The following is a 26,092-nucleotide window of genomic DNA, read 5'->3' as shown; positions in this document are numbered from 1 at the left end:
TATATTTCCACACTCACCGGCAGCTGCTCCGTCGACCTGCAAAACGGAAACACACGCAAATTGTAGCCGAAACGATTAATATTTCAGAGAGGGGGGGTAATTCTCGCGCGCGCGCGCGTGAAACGCGGCGACGAGTTTCCGCGTACAATCTCTCGGGCGTGCAAGCTCTTACGAAGCTCGCGGGCGGTAAAACCACTGCTTCCTACACGAGGAATAAATAGATTGCGAGATTACTTACCGCGCGGTTGCTCCGCGACGCCCGATGCCGTCCGCGTTCTCCTCCTTCCGAGGCTCAGGTTAGGTGGCGTCCGAAGGGGCGGGGGGCGCTCTGCACGTCGCACAACACTCGCGGCGATCACCGTCGCGAGAATTAACCGTCCGATATCACGCCGGATTACGGATACTCGACACTCCCGATGCACTCGCGCGACGAACGCTCGCCGCAAACGCCCAAGCCGGTCCCCCGGGCCGCGGCCAAGCGGTCGCTCCAAGCGTCACGAAGCGTCTCCCCCTTTCCTTCGAAAAAAAGCGCAGAAGTGGCGCACTTCGGAGCACTCGCAGCGGCGGCTCGACCGCAACCGTTAAGTCGTAGACGTAAGGCGAGGCGGAGTCGTAGGGCGGGGAGAAACGTAATTCGTGTACTCTCACGTTTCTCTCCGCCTTACGACTGACGCCCGGTTTCACCGACGTCGCTCGGCATCAAGCTCGGCTTGACTCGTCGTTCGTCTCTTTCCAACTGTTACTCTCTAGACAGAGGCAAGCGCGAATTGAACCGAGATCGAACGTTAGGCGACGTTTGGACGTAACCGGGCAGTCCAAGGCCCGATTTCACCGACGTCGTTTAACCTCAAGCCTGGCTCAATTCATTCCTTGGCTCTTTCCGACCGTTACTTTGGAAAGAGACAAGCGTAATATACACCGAGATCAAAGTCGAGCGCCTACGGATCGTCCTCCGCCGTCCCGGCCGTGCGCGAACGAGCAGCGGTCTCGGGCGACGCCGCCAAAGTTGCGCGCCAAAATCTCGCTGCTGCACCGCGAAGGAGAGCGCCGGCGTCGGCGGAGACGCGCACACGGATAGCCGTAACAGAGCGGACAGCGGTAACGAGACGACACTGATGGATGAAGAGGATGATAGCTCACGGGATCACGTAAGGCTAGCGCGACGCGACGCACGGAGCGGCACGGGCCGCTGCCTGCCGGCTCGAGCGTTCGACGACTAATGACACAGCGACCTTTGGTGGTACGCGGCGCGCGGCGCGCCGGCACGCCGCGCAAAAAAAAACCCAACGCTCGAAGACGGTAAACAGATTTGAAGCGATTGACGTCATCTACCAAGTAATCACGCCGAATATTCCGTTCCTTACCTGCGACGCGTCCCCGCGGCGACGTGAGACGGGCGCTCGCGCGTCGAGCGGCACGGCGGGGTATTAAAGATGGCCGCCTGACGCCGGCCCGGCATGCCCCCCTCTCTACTCGCGGGCCATTCAAAATTCTCAAACTGACTTGCCGACGACGTTACCCTCCAAGTCCCGTTTCTTAAGGTACATTTTCACGTGTCGCTGAAACGGCCGGTTCGAGCGACACGTGAAAATGCACCTTTACTTGTGACGGGCCGAAGACGGTCTTGAAAATGTTAAAACTGCTTCGCGTTGAAAATCGAGCCTCATTTTTCTTCGTCGATGTATTAGAAATGTTCCACGACGTCGAAAAATCTGTCTGCGTGCGCGCTGAAATTGCGGACACCAGAACTTTCGTAAATTTCGAGAATAGCGGTGTGAACTTTTTTTTTAGATTTTTATTTTCTATTTTCTATTAGAATTTTATTTTCTATTATTATATTCTATTAGCCTGAGCAGAATAGCTGCCTTGTGTTCTCAAGTCACAAGACAGTTATTGTGCGTTACTTTAAGACAAAGCTTTAAAATATAAAACATTGTCTTAAGAGTAGAACAGCCGTCCTGCTCAGGCCCTAAGAAGTGATACCAAAGCTGTTCCTAATGCTATTGCTTCCTCATAGAGAAAGCATTTCGTGAAAAAAATTTAATCTCATTTTCCCTCATCAATGTATTAGAAATGTTCCACAACGTCGAAAAATCGCATTTGAACGGAAATGTCTGTGTGCACGCAACGAAATTGTGGACACTAGAACTTCCGTAAATTTTGAGATAGCGGTGTGAACTTTTGCTAGACTTTTATTTTCTATTTGGGCCTGGGCAGAATAGCTGCCTTGTATTCTTAAGTCACAAGACAGTTATTGTGCGTTACTTTAAGACAAAGATTTAAAACATAAAACATTGTCTTAAGAGTAAGAGCCTGGGCAGAATGGCTGTCTTGTACTCTTAAGACAGCCTTAAGACAACCTTTTATGTTTTAAGCCTTTGTCTTGAGGTAACGCACACAATAACTGTCTTATGCCTTAAGAGTAACAAGACAGCTATTCTGCACAGGCCCTAAGACAGCCGTCCTGCTCGGGCCCTAAGAAGTGATACCAAAGCTGTGTCTAATGCTATTGCTTCCTCATAGAGGAAGCTTAGCAAAAAAAAATTGAGTCTCGTTCCACAACGTCGAAAAATGACATTTGGACGAAAATATGTACGCTGAAACTGTGGACACTATACACCCATAGAAAAGATTTCCGGATTCAATGCTATTACACACAATGTATCATAAAATAGGATCGACATAGCGCCAATCATATTTATTATAGAGAAAGAAATATTTTAATCTCAAATGGAAAATTCTAAAATCTAGAATAACATGATAGATTTGTCGGATATTGTGCTGCCAACTTCGTGCGTTGTAAAATGGAGGGGAAATTGCTTCCAAACGCAAGAATACATAAACTATACTCTTGTCTCGATATAGTAAGTCAATCTTTTTTAATTCGATAGACGAGAATAAGAACTATTGATTTTATTTTGATATTGTCTTATTTTTATACTAAATGACGTTGTGAGAAATATAAATGCATCAAGAATATTTTTGTCTCGGTAACAGATATCCTTTCTGAGGGTGTAACTGCCGTAAATTTTGAGATATTTTGAGATAAATTTTGAGAGGTGTGAATTTCTTTAGATTTACTAAGTATTAGTGTTAAATTCAAACATTAGTAAAATCAGTTCTACAGCTTTTTCTTACTTCTTTAATTTTTTATCTTGTAAAATATCGCAGGTCGGAAATTGGCCATGCCTGGTGTAACCGAACACCTATTCGTATCGCGTCACGTCTGTTGTATTATTAGTAGTCGCATCATTAATAATAGAACGTTGAAACTTTTACGTTCGAGGAGGAACGAGAGTATATTTTTAATAAGTAAGATTACACGAATTTAATAACTCGCGAGTACTCGCGGGAATAAATTGGAATCGAGTTAAAAATGTGACGATCAAGTGTCACATTTTCTTATTAGAATGATTACGGTTATATTAAGATTGTTAAAATCATTACGTGTACAACCTTACTTCTCCGCGACGCAAGATCATCGGCGCGATATCGATCGCTCGTAAATAAAAAAGTATCCGCGATCCTACATTCTCGCGTGTATGTTAGAATTTTCGGCTCTAATTAATCTTCAGAATATGCTATTAAAGTATCGTACAGCGGTTGCGGGATACCTTGTATTCCCGGAACGCGCAACTTTTGTTGCACAAGTCTGCTGGAAGCGCATTATTCATGGAGATTTCTCTAAATTTGCGGCGCACGTTATAATTAGCGTATATCGATCGGTAAATAATTCGGGAAAGTTATATCTAGAGACCTCGGCTATTTTAAAGCGTCCGAACGGTAATAAAACATTGAAGTAAACGTTGCAGACTGCTGCGACAAGTTTGCTACGAATGTAAGGAAAACTGCCGAAACGAAACCCGGCCCTTTGATGGCGCTGGTGAATTTAAATCGCAGAACGCGATTGTTAATTACCCGTTGTCAAATAAAGGATCACACGTTGCGAGATAACGCGAAATTGATCAGCAGTGTCTCCTGGCGGTGCCACGTTCGCGAGGAATCGCAGGGGAAAATACAGCCGTATTCGGAATATTAATCTCCACTCTGCGCCTAACGCAATCATCAAAACAATTTAATATAACGCGCAATACGAGCATTCCTCTTCCTAGATTAGGCCTTTAGGCAATGTGCTCTTTGCGTCTAGAAACATTCTTCTCTGTAACAATAAATAAATTTTGGTCTACCTTAACTGACACGTGTTTCATAAATTACAAAAATATGAGGTTGTTGCACATGAAATAGCAACGTTTTCGCAAATTGGTAACATTGGTGACGTTTTAATGCGTAAAAACGAACAGAACGAGACAGTTGATATATATCAAATTTAAGTGACAATCCTGATCTTCAAAACGTACATTTCATTTTTTTATTGATCACTGTCAACATTTTTGTGACCAGCCAACTTAAAATAATAGATAAGAGCCAAATCCGGATAAAAAAGTTTAAACTTGGACACAATGTAGCAGAAGCAACCAGAAACATCAACACGGCATTTTATAACTTGACTATAGTCAAGTTATAAAACTACAAGTACATGTGAGCACTGCGTATGTTGGGCTCGAACATGTAGTATCACTTGATAAGGACCCAAAAATAAAGTCGAAACGTCGTATTAAATAAATAAAGGAATATGCCAGTTTGATTGACTGCAAGTTTTCTGTTTCCATTTTTGAACATCACTGGTGACTATATAAGTAACTTCTTTCTTCGTCTATCGCCCAGTGTAATAATTGTATTTTCCTTACCGCTCAGAGAGCACGTTGTAGATTAGGCTTTAGGATGAATACAAAGAGTGATTTCTCCTTTAATGTTCCGAGCCGACAATTGGATGTACCGCCTCGTGTTTCTCGTCCGAAACGAGCTCGGGCGTCGTTAGAGTTGTCGCGCAAAGTTCCCGAATCAGCAGACGGAGTTCCGAATGCGTTTTTGCGTGCTAGTTAACACCGCGATTCCGCGATCAGCGGCCACTAAAACCGCGCGGGGGCGAGAAACGCGGGGCGCAAAATAAAGAAGCCGGGCGAGTAGCCGACGCCGCGTCCGACGTCGCTTTTCTCGTTACGAACTCATTAGCCTAAGCGCATGTGCATATACGCGCGGCGGTAAGGGAGAAATGTGGTTAAATTAGCTATAAACTATAGTATACTCTGACAGCAACGATTATTTACAGCCATCCTAACATGAGCAAGGCCGAGTTTCCTTTTTTCCCCTGCGATTCCACGCGTACGCGGCACCGCCGACGGACACTCCTGATCAGCCTCGCGTTATCTCGCAACGTGTCGTCTTTTATCCGGCAATGAATTAATTAACAGTCGCGTTCTGCGATTTAAATTCACGCGTGCGACTGAAGGAGCGGGTACATAAAATATGTGCGCGATACGGTTGTTAAAAGTTATTGTTTGTTAATTATTGTTAATTATGATAATGGATATTAATTTTTGTATTTAATATTAAATATAGCAATATAACGTTAAATGATTTCAGTATGTAATTTTCTTTCGACATAATTTCGCGATAATAAAATGTTCAGCAGCGTGTGCACGCGTATGTATAATAAAATAACGTTAATAACTAACTTCGAGAGGTAAAAGCGCTAAAAGCACTTTTCATTGTGTTAATTAATTATACAATTTTTTCTAATGAATGTCAAAAGAAATTGAAACGGGCGCGGATTCGCATCACCGAATCAAATCGATATTATACAGCGGTAGTTGCCACCCCATAGGCGAATATCTTTCTCGCGGCTAATGAGGTGGCGACGTGTCGCGATGCATCGCCACCTCGGCTTCCCGGCCGGACAATCATCGGCCACCCCGACACTTACGGGGTAACGGCTCGACACCTACCTTCTTACACCATATTGAGCTTAAGAGCCTCTTCGTGCCTCTCAGCCTTTTTAAAGGCTAAGCTGCCCGATAGCACCATATACGCGTTCCCGTATATTGCCTGCTAAATTCTCATAGAAGGTTCTGCTTTCTTCATTTTGATAGGAAGGGAAAAAAAGAGAGAGAGAGAGAGGAGAAACGTTACCGCCTCTCCTTCGAAAATGCAGACTTTATCGGACCGTGAGCGCACGCGGTGAGAGAACGGTACCGAAAACGCCTTTCTTATTCTCGTTTCGCGCTATCGAGCTATCACTCTTGGAATTCACAGTGCATTCGCGACGCGTATTGAAATCGAATCGCGCGACGTCGCTTGACGCCTCGCGAATATATATTATACTTTACCGAGAGCGGCGTAATGAAATATCGATAAACACGAGCGATCTTGGCGAAAAACGGGAAGATACTGTCGCCAATAGCACGGAAGAGCGGGTAAACGTCAAAGCGTCGAAAGGAACGAAACAGATCCCTGCAAGATCGCCCTCGGCGGACGAGATTTGCAACGGCGCGACGCCCGGCATCGCGTTGACGTGGATGCGTTGCATTATTCACTTGTATGTACGCCAGAGTAACGCGCGACCACTATCGTCCGTTTCGCCGCCCCGAAGTCTGTCTGAACCCTCCGCGGCTTTTGGACTAACTCCGACAGAGGCTTTGGCATCGATACCGCGAAGCCACCTTCGACATTCGACCCGTGTGCGCTCGGTGGTTTCCGCACGATGCAATTAATTCCTTCCGAGTGACGGCGACGGCGGGCGACATCAACCGCGATCACACCGGTGGCTTTTTCTCTATTGTCAATTTACATTACAGCGGTGGCACAATTTGCCAATAAAACAACCTTCATTCGCAGTAGCCGCACAGCGGAAACTGTAATGCATGCAATTTCTTAAATTGCTCATCTCCCGAAGATTAAACGACTGTTTCGATATGCGCGATGATTTAATCGCAGAGTTAAATATGATTAGGGATAACGCGCTTAATGCAAATCACGAAGCTTGAACGATCAAGATCCGATTGAATGCATGGAGGACATCGATGCGATGGACGTGACGATTAAAAAGGAAGCCTGCCACTCGAAATTTCGCAGGGGCTCCACGTCTGTGTGCTCGCGTGGCAATTCGAAGCTTTCAAATGTATCAAGCGACGTCGCTACTTATCGATTCTTCAATATTGATACGCTATCATCAATGAAATACTCCGCCACGTATTCGAGATATTACGAAATCCAAGTCTTCATCTCTCTTTCCCTCTCTTTATCCCTGCCTTTCACATACACGCGGTACACGCAAGTATTTCAACTATGCCGACTACAAAGTTCCTTTCGGTATCGACAACCACATGGACACTCGCGCGCTTTGACTCCCACAACGAAACGCATATAAATGCAGCTGCGCATTTGACTCGGATTGAAATTTTCGGTGAATATTCCGCTCTCTCCTGATCTTCTGTCCTCCGGATTTCGGTCGAGATTTTCATGGTCCAATTCGCGCTGTTGTTCACTCCGATGATTCGCCGCTGCGGCGAGTCCCACCCGGTAAGAGAAAGACGCGACATGTTTTACCTACGCCAATCTCTCTCGCTTTCTCACACGCACGCACGCACACACACATACTCGCTCGCTAAACAAAACTAATGGCAAAAGTCTTTATGAAAGCGCGACATAAAACGACTAATTCCTCTATTATAAATCTGAGAAAGTCCGTGACTTTTTAATGCGTATCTACTTGATTTATCTTGGCAATTATTAAATTCTTCCCCCGTGAAACTTTCGTTCGGGAAATTTATGCAACAGTCCGCCTGCATTTTTCCGTTCTTCCGCAGCCACGTTGACAACTTCTTCGACTATTAACGAACTTTTAAATGTTTACAGAAAAAACGAACGAGCCGTGCGCCGAATATCATTTCAATAATAATGCTGAATAAGGCGACAGAGGCGCGGCATCGCGGCAGCTGTGGTTTTAGATGCGGCTTCGTCCGTAGTTGGCCGTAAGTTTTCGTTAGTCGGCAGCAACGAATGGAAATTAATTTATGAAAGAGCAGTTTACTCCCGATTCTTAGCTAAGTAAGAACGCCGTCTAATGTTCGAGTTTACTCGAGTTATCCCCCACCCCACCCTCGCCCGCCCGCCCGCCCGCTCGCTTTCAGGCACAATGACAGTTGGGCGCCGCCCGATTCATTAATGCTCCTATAAAAGAGAATCGCGAGCTATGGCGATTGTTCATTGTGTATTAATTATAAGCGAGTTAATTTTGTCGGGCTATACGGTTCTAATTGGTTAGAGCACTTTCGCTTCATTAAAAAATTAATGCGCTGAAATATGAAGTGGCATAAAGCGATGCATTTCTTATGATTTATCTGCTGTTGTTAGCGTTTGCAGCTCCGCCTCACTGTCGGTCGATTAATTATTATCTGCCATTACTAAAATTCCGCGAATATTTCAATTATATTCTAAGCAATTCGTTTAATTAGAGACGTATGTGCGCGAACGCTATCGCGGCCTATGCGAAGGTGCTTTTCTCACGGGCTTGTCACAAATTAAATACCGTCTAATTAACCGCGTCGCGAGCTCCATAATTCATAGCGTTACGTCGTCGATCTCGCGGATCTTATTCCCAGAACTCGATTAAAGCGAGAATTCGTTATTTGCAGAAATGAAATTACCTTTCGCAAACATTGGAAAGAAGCGTCGTCGTTTACTATAAATAACAGTGGAGGCAAATTTTTTAGACTGTCGCGTCTGACGAATCTTCGTCCGCAACTACTGATTATATACGCATACAAATTTAAGAGTCGAATCATTACATTCCCTTACTATACATCTATATGTAACGCAGCCAGTAGTTGCGGAAGAAGATTTGTCAGACGCGACGGTTCGACAAATTTAGTTAAAATTTTCCGGCGGGGGAGGGGGGGAAGGAAAACTTAAAAATCGCGTATTCGACAGTTCAGTACGGCCGGCAACCCTTATCGGCGTTCACAAAAGTCGAAAATATACGCGTAGACAACGTCTTTATACTGTTATTGCTATCTTTATACTGACAAATATTACCATATGCCTCGGTGGTCGAACTGGTGAGACGCCCACCTAGAACGTAGGAAGATCCAGGCTCGAACCATGGTGATATTTTTTGCAAGAAATTTTCTGTATTATTAAAGGCGCCAGAATGTGGTCAAGAAAACACCGACGTTAAAATTTTCTCTCGTATAACCGAACGTTCTTTTCTGCAACTCGATCGCTGTCGAGATTTCGCACGAATAATTGTTTATTACGGGCAATGGTTTCGCTTTCACTTTGAGTACTAATTATTTCTGTCGAATATATATCGCGTTACGCGTTATCAACGCACGCTACATACGTTGGACTCACGTGGGTGTCGGAAAAATCTCTCGAAAGCCGGCGACACGTTTTAAGGCGGAGGTGATAAAACGTATTAAAGCTCAACGCGGGCAATTTGCGCAAAAGATTTGTCGAAGTAAGCTGTGCGCTTTGGCTTAGAAAAGCTGGCATTTTTCAACGCACGCTTCATTATCTTCGAAACCGGAGTAGTTTCCAGTCGGTGGAGCACATTTATATCGCGGTGCGCACCGTGCTCGCGCGTTAAATCGTTGCCTTTATTCAAGGCTCGACGCGCGACTAGTCATTTATCTCATAAAATCAACCGGTCAGCCATAACGTCATAGAACAAGCTAAATACAATCACGTAAATAATCTCGTTCTATTTCCGCCGATTAAATCCGCAATAAAAGCTGATATTACGCATAGAATCCCTACACATCCCTACACGCGAGACCCGCCCCGCTATGTACACAACGGCTATAAAATAATTGGCTTAATACAACTACGCTATATGTTTTTGTTCGTCCAGATTTATGGACCCACTATTGTAATTTAATTTTTATTATTAATTTAATCTCCTAGACTGCATTTTGTTGCGTCAAGCGCAATAGCGGCGAAAACGAAAACTGTTTGCACACGGCGCTGTGCGAACAACTGTAAAAATAGTAATTGATGTAATTACGACCGTTTGTACGAGGAAACATTACAGGAAAAATTACTGTGCAAATAGTTGACGTTCTTATGAAATAATCGGACCAAGAGATTAATTGCTGCGCTTTAACGCCGCGATCCATCTCGCCCGGGGAGTCTCTATCCCCGTAAAAGAGAAATACCTATGCACTCTGGAGGCACTCGATCACTTATAGGATAGCCGAAGTAACGAATAGTATGCTAATCCGAGAACGTTACGGCGGGACTCTTCAGCGAATCGTTTCCAACTTTTCGAATTGCACCGAGTCTACCTCGACGGTTAGTGAAGAGCGGTAGTATGTTCGCCCCTTTGGAGAAGTCCGCGGGAGAAACTCTCACTCCATCGTACCAATAAGAATGTTTCGCAAAAGTTCGCCCGGGCGATCAGTGTACTCGCGATGTAAAATAAATCTCGACTTACCGCAGACTTTGATCCCCCCCTCGCCCCCTGATCTGTGGCGCGAAACAAAACCAACACCCCTTAATCTCAGACGGTGTATGCGTATGATACATCTGAAATATTTTATTAGAGATTTATCACGGGGCCGTACGTATATCTGCTGTACGTATTACAAATCGTATTACGAGCTGCAAAGCCCGGGATATCCACCACGTCGCAAAAAAAAGCTGCGATACTCTCTATGTACATATCGCGGATTTTTGGGGGTACCGTGTAAATTCGCGAAATACGAGAAAACGCGCGATGACGCGGGGAAAAAAATCCGGGATAGCGCAGAATCGTGCAATAAAATATTTCCGAGAAGGCGGATTTTTTGCAAATCGAAATTTTTAACGTTGGTGATAGATAAAAAAATGCGCGCGCGCGCGGAATTATCTTTGGGAAAAATCTCACGGGTGAATCACCCGTGAATCTGCAGACTCGAGCTGAATCTCCGCGACGCGCGTCGGTATCTCGATAGAAAATCGATCTCGATTACGACGAAACGCATTTCTAACATAGTTAAGGATCGACCGGGCATACATCTGCGCGCTAGGGGCATTAGTACCTACCTACGTTGCCCCCGTATTGGATGCGCATTCTAATGGAATCGACTGTCCTGCACACTGGCTGTTGGCAGTAAGGCGATTCCTTCGCTCCGACATGAAATAAAATCGAACGAGGCCATTTGCCGAGCACTCGTCGTTCTCTCCCGCCGTTGTCGTGGTCTCAAATGAGACGCCCGAATGAAAAACACCGCTCGCGGCTTAGCAGCCACCGAAGGAATAACTGTCGGCGAACGCTCTCGCCTTTTTCGGTCGCGACCAAGGTCGACGATTCTCCCTTGTACCAAAACCAACCGTGGGGAACGGAAGGGAAAGGAATCGACGCGGAAAGGGAAGGGCGCGGTGACGGGGGAAGCGGATCTTGACAACACAGACGCAAGTGCACGCGGCACGGTATAATCCCGAGGGGGGGACAATTTTATTTGTTCCATCAAGAGCACATTCCCTCTCCGCCTCTATCCATTTCGAGAACTCGATTCTCGGATCACCTAGGCAAACTACCACCCTTTCCTCGACTGGGGCTCATCTCGTCATCTACACGTGATGCATAAGAATACCGGTCTTACCGCCTTACGTCCTACGTGCACTTTCGGGACGCGAGCGTTTCGTAACCGTTTGTATTTTATATATTAACGGCGTTCCTCTTTTTATTAAGCTCCACCTTTCCCCGTACGCGCCGGCCGAGAATGACTCCTCGCTAAGACGCAAACAATGAAAAACACTGAATCAATGATGAATGCTCGAAGTCGGTAACGCGAAGCCTTTCGCATCTGCATCTGCTCGTTAAGCGGAGTAGAAGGAATAATCGTGACTCGTTAGCTGCTACCGAGATTCCGCGAAGGTTCTCCTCTTTCTCTCTCCGTCTCTTTTTTCTCTCTTCCCCCCTCGCTTTCTCTCTTTCTCTCTCTCTCTCTCTCTCTCTCTCTCGCTCTCGTGCGCTCTGCCATCTCGCTCTCTTTCACGCCGAACCGCGTATCCCGTCATGCATATGAATGAAACTGTTTTGCCGCGAGCCGAAAAAACGTCACGCTGTTAAACGACTCGCGCTTATTCATAGCTGCAGTCAACCAACACCATCCCTGCTACCACCCCCGCGGTGAAGCTTCGAGAGACGATAATTCGAAGCTCGTTCCGGGCGTTCCCTTTGGGCCCTTTGTACGCTCGCGATATCGTTTCGAAGAGTGGCACACGTATCCGCCAGCCTCTCTCACCGATGCTCGTTCATCAAAACAAATCGGCGACCCTGCCGACTTAACGAGAAAATAACTCGGGCCGCGCGAATAGTTTTCACCGCAAACACGTTATATTTATGAAATTTCGGCGCATTTTGCAATTACAAATTGAAAACGATCGGGAACAACGTGCCGTTTCTCACAATTACGGGGGTTCGTATTTTCATCATCGGGCATTCAAATGCCCGGGCGTTGTCCCGCGCGTTTTTCCCCTTTATTATTTCACCGTGCAAAATATGTAAAACTTTTGCAAAACCAGTTAGATCGACGGCGGCAAGTAATGCGAAATTTCTTTTCGGCCATTCGTCCGTTCTCGCGCGCGGTAACTCGCAAATTTTTCAATGCGCATTTTGCGAGAATCATAAATGAGGGAAATATGAGGATCGATCTCGCGATGTGCGGAATAGCATTCGAGAGATGCGCCCGTGTACGCTCCTATTGCAAAGATTTGAAAAATGTTCATTTTAATGGTTGACGTAACGTGAATATTGGTTACCGCCGAAGTGTTACGTGCCCGGCGTCTCGAGTAGAAGCACGTACGGTAGAATGTACATGTACGTCATAATATATATGCATCTAGATATATACACACCTTGTAAGATACGATACGAATAGGTCGCTTAATATCGCGTGCGTAACGTGAAAAATGTAAATTCGCGCGATCTCCGATCTACATTGATTCCTCGGGACCGCATTGTCGCGCAAAGTTCGCTTTTCGCGCCGAGTTACGCGGTCGAGCGCCCCCCTCCCCCTCCCCCTCCCCCCCGCCCCCGGTTGGCGTAATTTCACGTTGTTTTAGCGGCGCGAGCAAACTTTTTAGTCAAATTGAGTAACGGATCGTGCATTGAATGCAAATCACCGCGACATAACGCGATAGGACCCCGTTTCATTTCTCCTTTTTTGCGGTGAAGTTCGGCGGCCAAACTTATGCCGCTGAAGTTATGCCGCGCGTACTCCCATGATTCCAACCCGTCGTCGTCTATAGGATGCTAGGAAAAGTTTGCTTTTGACGCGGTGGGTTGCACGTGACGAATTCAAATCAGGCGTAAATACTTAAAGCAAACACTCCGCGAGGAGGGGGGGGTGTGGATGGGACGGGGGTGCAACTCGGTTTTAAAATAAAGCATTAGAAGCTCGACGAGCGACGACGGGGGTTGTTAAGAAGGGTTGGTGTTGCCGCCCGGACCGGGTCTGCCTTTCAAAGTTCACGGCGAACTTTGCGTAAACTCGCCGAGTTTAGCGGTGAGCTAGTTCATTGAACGTAAATCGGTAACGACAATGAATGAGTCACGGATATTCGATTGTCCTCCGAAAATACCACCGGCATCGAAAACGATCTGGCAAGACCGGGATTTCGCTAAATAAGTATGCCCCGAGTTTACGAAATGCGATGAATTACGTCGCTTCGATTGGAGATCGTTTCAAATTAAATACAAACCGGCTTTCTTTAGGTTAGCGGGATTATATGTGGGCGCCTTAAAGAAAATTGGTTATAATCCGCAGGGGAGAATTTCATCTCGTTTGTCCGTGGAGGTGGAGTCGCAGCGATGTTTGGTGATCGTTACAAAAGCAATCGCGTATATATTGCGTATAAACTTATTCAGATTCTCTCTACCAAGTTTCTTTATATTCCCTAAATTTCTTTATATTCCCCAAGTCCTTACACTGTCAAAGTAACACCTTGTTTTAATGCAAAGTAATAAGTAGTCAGTCGATTCAATATTTATCTCTTATTGCGGCCTGAGACAATAAAATTGTAAAGCTGCAAGAAGGTCTCGTGTATCGGAAAATTTTATATGTATATTACAAAAGCAATCGCGCATCTACTGCGTAAACATTGACGTACCGGTATTTAGGCTACTTATTATTCAGATTTTCTACCAAGTTTCTTTATATTCCCTAAATGTTCCCCACGTCCTTACACTGTCAAAGTAATACCTTGTTTTAATGCAAAATAATAAGTAGGCAGTCGAGTTAATATTTATCTCTTATTTCGGCCTGAGAAAATAAAATTGTAAAGCTGCAGGAAAGTCTTGTGTATCGGAAAATTATATATATATACATATAGAGAGCTGAAGGCTAAAAGCAATATAAGTGAGGCAAGTAAGTTCCGTCCCTTTTTTAACTCGCAGCTAAGAACAGAAGAATCGCATTTGAACTTTTATATCGCCTTCGATCAGACACAATAAGAAATACCGATAATAATACGTTATTGTCGCCGAACGGTCGCGAAAGAAGACACCGAATGGTGTTATTTGCTATAAAAAGCCACGATTCATAGGAAGTATTAAGATATCTAGAACGATTTACGTCTATAAAATTACAGAGACGCTATCCAATCATTTCATAACGGATCTGTGTGCTGCGAGTCAGTTAATAATATCTTCAAAGTCCATGAGTAACAAGCGGAATTCATAAATTTAACGAAGATAGATCTCCTAGAGTAATGAAACTAAAAGTGCAACGTGGCCACCCAGACGAACCTTATTGGCGCAATATCAAACAGCTTAGTTTCGGTACCGAACGAGTTTTTAAATCACTAATGACATTCGGACTGAATACCGAACAGTCATACTTAACAAATTGTCGGAAACAGAAATTTTATCTACTGTCTTCTCCGTCGAGATTAATCGCAATAAAATTGCATTCGCCATTTCCAGCTCACTCTTGCAAGTATAAAAAAAACTTTGTCGAACATCGCGCATAATCAGATATACCTATAAGAATAGAAAAAAGAAACAGAAAAATAAAACGTATTGACCCACGTTCGACTTCACATGCATGCACGTCCCTTCGTGTAATATAAGCTCGGATCGAATTAAGGAGCTTTCGTTGTTAATGAACGTCAGCGCCGTTCTATACATCATCGGACTGGGTTTGTTCCCACGGAAAGTACGTATCTACGAAAGGGGGTAGGGGGGTGGGGGGGAGGAGAAAGCGATTAAGAACATTCCGCCACTTACCTCGCACGATGAGCTTGATCACGGCTTCCGGCGCATTCCGGTTGTTCACGAGACACTCGTACGTACCGCTGTCGGAGGCGGTGACGGGATGCATCTGCAGCGAATAATTTTTCAACGACAGGGACATCCTGTTCTGTTCCGTTCGCCGCACGACGGTCGTGCTCTTGCTCTTGTACTCGAGCAGCCGCATCCCGTTTGCCCGCCACTCGAGCATCAGCACCAGCGAATCCTCCGTCACCCCCGGACAACCCAGCGTGACGTTCTTCCCCGCCTCCACGACGACGTCCTCCATCAACGAATTCATGGCATCTGCGAACATAGATCTTTCCGTTAGATTCGTTACGTTGCGCGGCGCGCGAACGTTATCGTCGCGATAAAAGCAAACGCGAATCGCCGGGGTCGCGGCAGGAATGGAGAATCGGGAAGCGGATGGGGTGGACAAGTCTCGCGACGGACGCGGATCCGCCTGCGTCAGGACAATTTCAGAGTAGAGCGAATAAAATCCGCGAATGGCCGGACGTTCCTCGACTTTACAACGCGTCACTCCCGCTTCCTCGTGAGAGACCGGGCGTAAAAGAATCCCGAGCACCGCGAGGCGTGCGCGTCGATTCCTCTTCGGATCTCTCTCTGTCCCGCTCTCGTTCCCAGAAAAATCAGAATATTCTTGAATCGCGCGACGCAAAGAAACCTTGCGCGCAACGGCGCTTCGTTCGCGGCAGACCCGCTTGGAACATACTTGAGGGGATTAATGTACGCGCGAGTACGGCCAGCACCGTTGGCGGGGATAGCTTCCGATCGACTTTTAAAATTTCACGCGGCCGCGCCGGATCGTAATTTGCAACGCAAAATATACGACGCTCTAGCTCGCGCGCGAATAAGCTCCACGGTTACGCCATATTGCATCGCGGAATCCTGAATACCCCCGGCATCCAATTTTCTTTCTAACGAGTTCAATTTTTTTTTCCCTCCAACGTGAGTACCTTCGATACACTAGGCGCGCCGCGAACGTGCGCACGCCACGCGCTATTTCGCCCCCTACGGCCGCGACGGACGACACGGCACCGTCGTCCGGAAAATCTATGAAAATCCATGCACGAACGGAGAGAGCGGGTGGAGTTCGCGCGTGATTTCGTAAGCACTACGGACACGTATGTACCCAGGCATAGATATGTGCCGCACGCTGTATCACGGGGCGAACCGCCGGCCGCTGATCGTACGTGGCGAAACCGCGCCGGACATCACGATGCGGTAGGTCATCGCGAGGTAATTCACGAAGGGATTCCCTCCGCAATCTCTGGAAAGCCCTCGGAAAGCTTTCGCTGCGCGGATCTCGTCGCGAAACGGTATTCGGATCACGCGTACGTATTCATACGTGCATAAAGCGCAAGTTCGAACCTTGCCAAGCATGCTCCTTTAGCGTATCCGGTCTCTTTCTCTCGCGATCGGCATAAATCACGGCCCGCCCTTTGAGCCGCCTCGTCAGACGGGCAGCTACTCGCGACGTCCCGCTTGTCCACCTTTTGCAAACGCGATAACAAATTTGTCGCGAAATACCATTTCCTCGATCCTCGAAAATTCCTCGCGATAAATTTTCTTTCATCCCGTCAAATTATTCCACTCGTACTCCCTTTTATGTTGTCGCTTTTTAAAATTTATATGCAAAATATACTTTTAGCTCGCTGCAAGCTGTACATTTGCATTAGTTACATTTGCAGCGGAATGTTTTTCCAGGCTTCTCCTTCTTTATTTATATCTTTTATCTTGCGAGTAAAAATAGCTCGAACCTTCGCGAATAACAATTTTATCTGACCGACAGCCCGATTGGCCGGAACAATTTCATTTTACCTACTTTATATTATCATCAAGGAGAGCGATATGGTATTTTCTGTATATATACCTTTACGCCAGTATAAATGAGACTTTTTTCACGATAACGACATTCATAATCAATAAAGCGCTCTTATAAAATGTGCCAAAGACTCCCATTTTAGTTCATTAATCAATAAACCATCATAACTCATCTTGATGGCTCTGAAATAGGACACTTGAATTAAATAACGCAGCTGTTTATTAATTATAAAATACCAAATCAAGTTGCCCAATATATTTTTAAGTATTCGATATGTCGATCGCGAATTTTCCTATCGCCCGCAGAAATTCGCGTACTGCAAAATAATATATACCAAAAATAAATTACCCACGCGCTCGTCTCTATCAGAGGCTGGGCCACGGATCGCTGTCCAATCGACCGCTTTAAAGTATATCCGGTGCACACTTTTATCTGTATGTATGATATCGATCTAGTTTTAAACCTAAATTTCTTCAAACGTAACGTCAAAGTTACTCGCGAAATGAGTCGACCGGGAAACGTTCCGTGTCGAGAGATATCTCAACGGAATTTTAAAGCATACGTCGCTCCTCAAAGCTTCCTATATACCGCTAAAAACTCGGACTACGTGCGCCCGCCCTTACGCTAACGTCATTACGTTTCATCGTCAATCCACGGAACCGAAAGGAGTATGTCGCGAATCCTGTTGGCTCTCGATTAGCTCCCGGCGGAGCGCGCTTCTATGAATAAAAAAAACAAGCATTGCACGGGGAGATTAACGAAAGTACAGGTCGGAACGGACACCGCCGCGACGTGGCGCAGCGGGAAAGTAATCTGCAACTGTTAACGACGTCGATCGTTTCCGATGGTCGCGCGGTGCGCGACACAAGGCCGGGGCAAAAAGTGACGGAAACGGAGAGGGGAAAAAAGAGAGAGAGAGAGAGAGAGAGAGAGACGGCGGAAAGGAAACGCGCGGACGCAACGATAACGATAACGCGTTCGCGCGGCTCGACGAGAATCGCCGTAGTTTGCACTCCGCGACGACGAGGCACTCGCGGGGGCGAAACCGCGGGACGCTCGTAAAATCGGCACGGCAGATTGCCCAAGAAAATAAAACCGTAATCGCGCGCGTTTCGGCGTACGACGGTTCCCGTATGACGCGCGCGTGAAAAAAAAATGAAAAAGAAATTCGCGAGAACAAAGGCGGAAATCTCCCTTCCTCCCTCTCTCGCGCGCGCGAGGGAACGGCGCTTCTCGCTGCCCGCGCTCGCCCCGCGTTATTCCACACGTCATTTCGTCGCGCGAATTCAGAATATTAACGCCGTAAACTTTCACGAGCTAATAACTAATCTCCGTCGTCGAGCGCGAACGTCGATTCGCGCTCGAGGGCCCGTGTTTAGACGTCGATCGCGCGCGAGCTGTGCAGTGAAATAATAGCAGTTGCTGATAGATCCCGCACCGGCGCAGAGTTATATCTACTCCGCGCGAACCCGCAAGTGTAATCGATATGATTTAACTACACACAGAGAGAGAGAGAGAGAGAGAGAGAGAGAGAGAGAGAGAGAATAGAATAGAATAGAATCTTTATTTATTAAACGCTCTGGAACAAGCGTTAGACAAGCTACATATTTAAAATACAAGTGACAAAGAACTTGTATAAAATGACAGATTTTAATATTATAGAATGAATAATACCAAAGAAAAAGGACATTCCCCTAACACGTAGTGACAATGTAACGGATAGTGGTTTATCATTTTTATCGTTAGTGGTATACAAGAATAGATAAGAGTATAGCTGAAATAGTGTGGCGATAGGAAAAAGAAACAAAAACCGAAATTAAAGAGGTCGAGATAATTTCACTCCCCCGACAGGAGTAAAAAGGCATAGAGTTTGCGTTGAGAGAGAGAGAGAGAGAGAGAGAGAGAGAGAGAGAGATGCGAGAGAGCAACGGGAGGAATCTCTCCGAGGATTGTCGCGTGCGATGGCAGGCGCGGCGCGTTTTCGAACCTGGGAGCCACCCTCCCAGGCGCGCTGCTTAGTCCGGGGGTCCATTTCGCGCGCAAGTTAACATAATGTAAAAAGTTTGTCGACGGTGGATAACACCCGCCGCCGCCGTCCCGCGACGCGACGTACAAGTATATACCGCGTTCGTCCCCGATCGCGCTCCCGGCGCGGTTTTGATCGCGTTCGACTTGCGCGCGGTCCCATCGCGGAAATGAAATTTCGCACGCGATTCTGTCTCCGTATCTTCGGAGGGAGGACCCCTCCTCGCCGTCGCCGCCGCCGCCGCCGCGCGAGACTTTCCGAGCAACTGCAGCAGCAGCAGCAACCAGACGATGCGAACGCGCCTCGTTACTTTTCGAACTTTGTCAAAAGTATGTCGTAAAAAGTTTCCATACCGATTCCCGCCGCCATGCTTACGGAAAACCGTAAATTTCTCTTCCCCTGGGGTGAAAAGGGAGCGGGCTACCACGTGACGCGGTAATTTTTCGAATTTCACGGCGCGCCGAGTCGCCCATTGAGCGTTTTTTTTTTTAATTAGATGGCCAAATCACCGAGAGGAATTAATGTTAATTACGGTACAAGTGCCCGCCCGTAACGTCACTGATTGTGACAAAACGTCGCGGAAAACGCGAGAATATTTACGTCCGTCCGACTACAAACTGTCGGCCAATTATTTTATCCGACTCTCAAGCGCGCTCGTTAATTATTCCTTACAAAGTGATATTCGTTATACTTCCCTGGGGGGATTAGTGGAGGCAAACGGCATCTTGAATCCCGCATGGGCCTTGAAATTTGCTTTAATGCTATAGGAATATTACGGGAGAACTTAATGCGCGTCTCCATGTCGGCGAAATAGGAGCTTTCAAGCAGCTATCCCTTTCGCCGACGTCGTGGAAGAACCCACCCATTATCTCGAATTCTGTTTAGCAGTCTTCAGCGGGATTCAGAAAGAAAGCGCTAGCTACGTAAACTCACTCCGCATAAATGCAAGTATGGATAATACAACCTGGCTTAAACAGCGGCGTCACTCTTAAATAATACAACGAATTAATTAACGCCCCAAGTAACGCATAAAATAATAAATTTGATACGAGAAAAAGAGTCAATTTTGAACAGCCGACGTAGCTTGGCCGGTAGCTCAGGGATGCCCGTACTTTGTTATTAAAAGTCACGATATGCGAATCCAAACGTATCGTTCAGCGCGAACGTCCGTTGCCGCGGCGGAAGCCAACGATCAGCATCCCCGGACCTGCGGGCGAGTCGCGAGGCCGACCTAAAAATTGAATTTTATCCTCTTTTCCCCGACAGGAGACCGGCTCGGTACGCCGTAAATTAATTTACGCAAATCTTCCGCGGGCATGAATTTTTCCAGCACTAATTTCCCCAGAAGCTACCACGCTCCGCGAGATACGGTCACACGGTCGAGGCAAGCCGTTACCACGGTAATTACCTTCCTACCTTCGTTCCGCTTCGTCTTTTTGTCTCATAACCAAGTAACTATCTTAATTGCTTTTGCTTTTCTAACTCTGGATACTGCACTAAGTCCGGCTCGTTTTATACGGCGAAACGCTGACCCGCCACCACCCCGCCGCCTCACCCCCTGCCCGAAAACCCCCTGGTCACCATTGTCGTTAGCGACTATCCACGGGGGTTATCCCGCCCTCGTCCCGAGGGTCGATTTAAATTCGTTCCCCGCTCTCTTCCCGTCTCTTATCACTCAGTGCCCCGCTGCCGCCGATATTTTTTCATTATGCCTCCGAGGTCCTTTGTTTTTTTTATCGGCGCGACGATAACATCGCAACCTCCGCGGAGAAGTCGGAGCGGCGCGGTCGCAAAAGGCAATCTTCCTAAGAGAATCTCAAACGGTACGCGACGTCGCTTCGTGCCAATTTTCGCTCCGTTAACCATCACACTGCGAGACGACGACCTTCGTTATTTCCCGTGGAAAATTTCGCGCGAGAAGTAAGATCGAGCGCCGCCGTCGTTCGTTCGTTCGGCATGAATGAACGGGGACTGTCGATAAGAGCGAGGAGCGTAAACGGTTTGTCGATCATTCTATATATATATATATATATTATAGCAGTTGCAACTTTTATGAAACAAAAAGCGACTGCCTTCGTTGTAACAGCGCGAATGAATAATCCCGGGAATTATCCAAGAGAGAACCGTTATTAACGCTTCATTACAATTAGAGAAAATCTTCCCCCGCCAGTCTTTAAGGATAAATAGGATTGGTTAAAGCCGCGATGGGTAAAAATATCCCGCAAATTCACTCAGACTTTTTCATCTCCCCGCCGGTTGCCTTTCTTGCGGTGGTAAATCGCCGGCAGCGGCGCTGGCAAAAGCGCACGATTCCTCGCTCCGGGATTTCTGCCGTTTTCTTGCCGGTCATCAAATAGATAAGCGCGAAGCGTAACGCAAGTCTTCTCCAATTTTATGAAAGTAGGAGGATCTTGATACAGTTGATTGCCTTTCAGAAACTCCTAACATTAGTCGCGACAGACAAGGATTTATCGCGAGCGAGACAAGCCGGTTTTAATACCAACTCCCCGAGAATTATTACACCGACAACTTATTAGCTTACAACGCCAGTGCCACCCGCACCCGGTAACAACTTCTCGAGTACTGTTACAACGTAACGCGCGCATCTCACTCTCGCTCGAATATGTCACCCAGCGTCCTCCCTTTTTTTTCCACCCCCCGACCCTCCGCCCCTTTTGTTTCCCGTTCAAAAGCGAACGTAGGAAAACGCCCGTAGATTACGCGGCTACGCGATATTCCCTCGCGGTCACGATCGGATCGCGGGATCGGATGCGCTATCAAGATCGCCGTTTCACCAGCCGGCACCGGTGCTGACACGAGAGGCAATCATCTGGCAGCGGTAAATAACATTTTCATCGAGCGGTCGATCTGACAATAATAAGGAGGTCGCGCGATTATTTTCCTGGAAAGGCCGCGCGCGCGTTAGACGGGGGCCGCCGCCGGTCGATTAATCATCGGTAGATTCCCATCAGCCGGGGCATATTTGCACGAACAAACGCTCGCCGGGGAGAAGCGCTCGTCGCGCGTTCAGCCGCAGCTTGCACGAATTTCTGTCTACGAGAGTTGAAATCGTCGTAAATCCACGAACGATTCCCCGGAAATCGTCCGTGTCGACACGCAGTACGTAAACTCGCTCGTTTAATCGCTCGGTCAAACGCCCTCGTTAATTACTTCCGATTTAATTAGCGTTTATCCTCCACCGGAGGGAAGAGAGTCTCCTTCGTTCCCTCCCTCCTCGCGCGTTGTAAATCATCGGATCTGGATGCCCCGATGGTCCGACACCGCTTGCGCAACGCACACCCCAGGCTCTATCGCGTGTGAGAGCTTTCTATGGGGAAACGTTAGTTTTCTACCTGGGCGAAAAGGCTTCAGAGATCCGTCCAGGACCAACGCCTCGTATAATTCCGTAAAATACACGAGTGGAAGATGTTTCCTGGAAGATGCTTGCGAAGCGCAAGCGCCCAGCTGTCGCGCGGCTGGACTTGGTCCTCCTGGAATTTATTCTATTCTAAGACTCCCGGCCCGGTTTGCTCGACAAATTTATATCAGGATATTAGTCTCCCCTGTAATTAGCAAACAGCGAAATTGCGGCGATGAATTTCCGAGTGATATCCTATATGGGTTCGGGAAAATCACATGTGACCGCTAAGTGGACGCCGCTTTAATCGTCGAAACGGTCTACGTGTGTACGGAACGGTCGCACTTGCACCGAAATAGACGCCAAACTGTTAGAACAAACCGTTCGGTATTAGTTTTCCCCCGCTTTTGGAAACTGAAACTCCGACCGAAAGAATTGTACGATCCGATAGCCGATGTTCTCGCTAATGGAGCGTTCGCGGGAAACGAAACAAATGGAACCGCGCCCTCCTCGCTTCTCTACAAGCCAGAGCTGCTTCGTTCGTTCGTTCGTTCGTTCAACCCTCTCTTGGATTTGTCTTGGAAACCTTGAACGGACGGAATTCTCGAAGGACGATTCCGCGCGAAGTTGAAAGTATCCTTCCTCGGCGAAGGATCGATCAAGCATCAAAGAATGATCAGAATCCCGAATATTTTCAATCCCCCCCCCGCCCCGGAGTTCCCTTCAATTCGCTATTTTCTTCCTCGCGATGCAAACCGTTGTTTGATGTTTTATCAAGTAAATTTATTGCACGTGTGACCAAATATTGTTTTTAACAACTTTCAACCTATCCGGGCTCGAATCTATCTGATAAGAGAAAAAGCTCTTGCGCCGAGCATCATGGAATTCATTTAACTGTTATATTCTGAACCGATAATACAGCGACGATAAAAATTGCACTTCCCATGGTGACAAATGGGGACTGCGGCGCAACGTTTGCTCAGTCGCGACGCGGGGTATGCGATAAGCAAGAATGCGCGCCCTAAAACACCATCGGAATAACGGCAATTAAATTTACATACACCCCACGGAGAACGTGGCCGTTCGTGTTGCTGGCCGCGCTAACGCCCGCTCGTCCACCGTCGACTAACAATTCCCCCCCGTATCTGCTGCCATTTTTCTATTCTGTCACAACGGCACGGAAATATTCATTTACCGCGTCATTACGATCGTTCCCTGTCGTCCGCGAGGCGTCGTGTCGTGTCGGCCATGCATCGGCGTAATTACTGTCTCGACAGCATCAAAAAAAGAGCGAGAGAGCGATATTTCAACACCCGGCGACGACGCGGCTCATTGCCGATCGCATTTTCGATTGCGACCGCAAGGCAAGTCGCGCGCACCGAATGCGCGGGTCGTCGTTACAAGCCGGGTTTCTTAATTCCTGCAAAAGTATCTCGCAAAGAGAGACTTGAGAAATGCCAAAATAGCATGTAAATATTTTATAGGCGACAGTCGCAGGCTCTCCATCGTAAGGGATCGATGCGGGACGTCGGTGTAAATATTAAGTACGTAATGCTCTCATCCGGTACGAACATGCGTTTCCATATTTCCTGCAGCGAGTCGATATATTCGCGGGCACAAGAGGCGGATGCTCGTTAAAGCGCACGACGAACGCACTCTCGACGATAATTGGATTCGATAAAGCCTCTTCATTACGATACTCTTTTTCAGCGATTTCTACGCCTTCGTGTTCATCCTGCACATGGATAATTTGGAAGTAATGGAAAGCGTTAAATCGAAAAAGGGAATTTTTTTGCAAGTGGATGGAATTAACGTCTTTTCTTTTCTGAATACTTAATTAATTCGAAAAATAGCAAGAGCCATTTCTCTCGTTGTTTGTACACTCGCACAGGTAATGTTGTCACTTTGTCCGTTTCATTTTTAAAGCGGTTTCTCTCGGATATACTTTTACTTTTTTTCAGGCTTCGTCGCCAAGTACATTAAAAAGTAGAAGGTAAGAACAACGATGAAGAAATCAGAAAAATATGTAAAAGCAGAATATAATGGTCTAGCCGGCTCGCGAACGGAAAAGCGATGTGAATGATAAATGTAAAAATAATTGCAGTTAAACTTTATTTCAGCAGAGTTTTGGCTTAATTCGCAAATAAAAAAAAGCACTTACAGAGACGTTTAATTTTAAAACTGCGAAAAAAATACGCGTCCGTCCAATTTGATTATGGCTTTTGCGGGAAAAGTCACGCCGCGCGGCCGCCGCGCCGAACCGCTTGTTGTCGCATAGACCGCAAAGAACAATACCGGCGTTTCTTGTTAGAACAACGAAGGGGCCAAGAAGATACCGACAAATATGTGCCCCGGGCTAACGTGTGTGGACGAAAGGGGGTTTGTCTGGATATATATACTAGCGGTAACTCCGTTACATAAGTGATTGAGGTTAAACTCAGTGGGAAGGATTCGCAAACTTCTTACAGCCTGCAGCTGCTCGAAGCGCGGCGCTTTCCCATCGTGTCCCGTGACGTCGTCAGTTTCGTACGTACGTTTCATGACGAGTTCGACGACGTGGATCGATATCACATTAAAGCCACGTCCGTGCAAAATTTCGGGAAAAAGCGCCAGAGAGTGGTATATGAAATCTTGCCGACAATCCGAGCGTCGGTTGTACGTCGAAATATCGGATGTTGCTATTTTAATGCTGCTGAAAATGATATATCACTGACCAAAACTCGATAGAGAATCGATTGTACCACGTCAAATTGCATGATAGATAGCAACGTTTCGAAATAAAATCGGGGGAGTTGTACCAATATGTTTTTACAATATCTTTTTTTATCACGTCGTTAAACGCCGGGGAGTCCGCGCGATTTTTAGACGGCGGCGGGCGGACCGATCCGAGGTTGTATTCCGCGGAATTAATTAAAATGAACAATAAGCCCGCGTTCTGTTGCCAACTTTTAAAAGTCCATTTCGCGATAATAACGGTACTTTCTTCGTTTAATTCTTAAGACCGGGCAAAGAGAGGGCCGTTCTTATCTTCGTCGACGGTATCTTCGTAACCGTCCGCTTCAAGAAAAACTTTATTACGCGTTTAGAGTCAATTAAAAATCTTTCAGCGATTCCCCTTAATCGCTCCCCGTCGATGCTTTTCATAGACCCGAGGCGCACAATTATTTGACATTTCTACGAATGTTGTACGTATATAAATAACCTGCCCGTTAGTGCATGATTGACACTTTCTGTAATAGCGCGGCCCTTTCCGCGGGTTCTATTGTTATTCTTACAATTGGCTGAGGGTATATATATATATATATATAATTCATAGAAACGTCGCTGTGTCTCATCGATAGTGACTGGAAATGCAAAAGCGAGTTAGCTGAAATTAATCGAATTACGAGGTCCTCTAGCGAATTCTGAGTGATCTGCATCGAACACTTTGTCTTGGAATAACTACCGACGTTCGACAAGGAGTATGAAGTGGTTAAGCCAGTTAAGGGTCTACACCAAACACGAATAATCCAATTTCTGCACCGAATGCCGTGAGGTCAACAGAATTTCGGGCACGTCATTGTGCTTCCAAATTAGGACAACCACGCCTTAAAATACACAAACTGAACTTTGACGTCGTCTTACGAATAACACTAAATATCCGCTCGTGACAATTGCGTTATCAAACGGGACATGTATCTCGTAAATATTCCGAGTGCGAACCGGAAGGAACAATTGGTGGAACATCGTCGCCCGTCTGTGCCAATC

The 26,092-nt window shown here is 46.6% G+C and overlaps 1 protein-coding gene across 6 annotated transcripts in view; it reads right to left on the bottom strand.

Moving 5' to 3' along the window:
* Window positions 1-26,092, bottom strand: part of LOC105568772 (tyrosine-protein phosphatase 99A) — a 288,137-nt gene that overhangs the window by 180,583 nt on the left and 81,462 nt on the right. For all 6 annotated transcript variants that reach the window (XR_001009451.1, XM_012024688.1, XM_012024689.1 and 3 more), the window contains one exon: window positions 15,113-15,421. Coding sequence is in view for 5 of the 6 variants with exons in the window: in XM_012024688.1 (XP_011880078.1) it covers window positions 15,113-15,421 (309 nt within the window). In the remaining variant the exon portion in view is untranslated. The remainder of the gene's footprint in view (window positions 1-15,112; window positions 15,422-26,092) is intronic.

This window comes from Vollenhovia emeryi, unplaced genomic scaffold (genome assembly GCF_000949405.1).
Source record: "Vollenhovia emeryi isolate VEMERY1.0 unplaced genomic scaffold, V.emery_V1.0 DF939127.1, whole genome shotgun sequence".
Classification (NCBI taxonomy): domain Eukaryota; kingdom Metazoa; phylum Arthropoda; class Insecta; order Hymenoptera; family Formicidae; genus Vollenhovia; species Vollenhovia emeryi.
The sequence above is the reverse complement of the archived record's forward strand: the minus strand, read 5'-3'. Positions and strand labels throughout refer to the sequence as shown.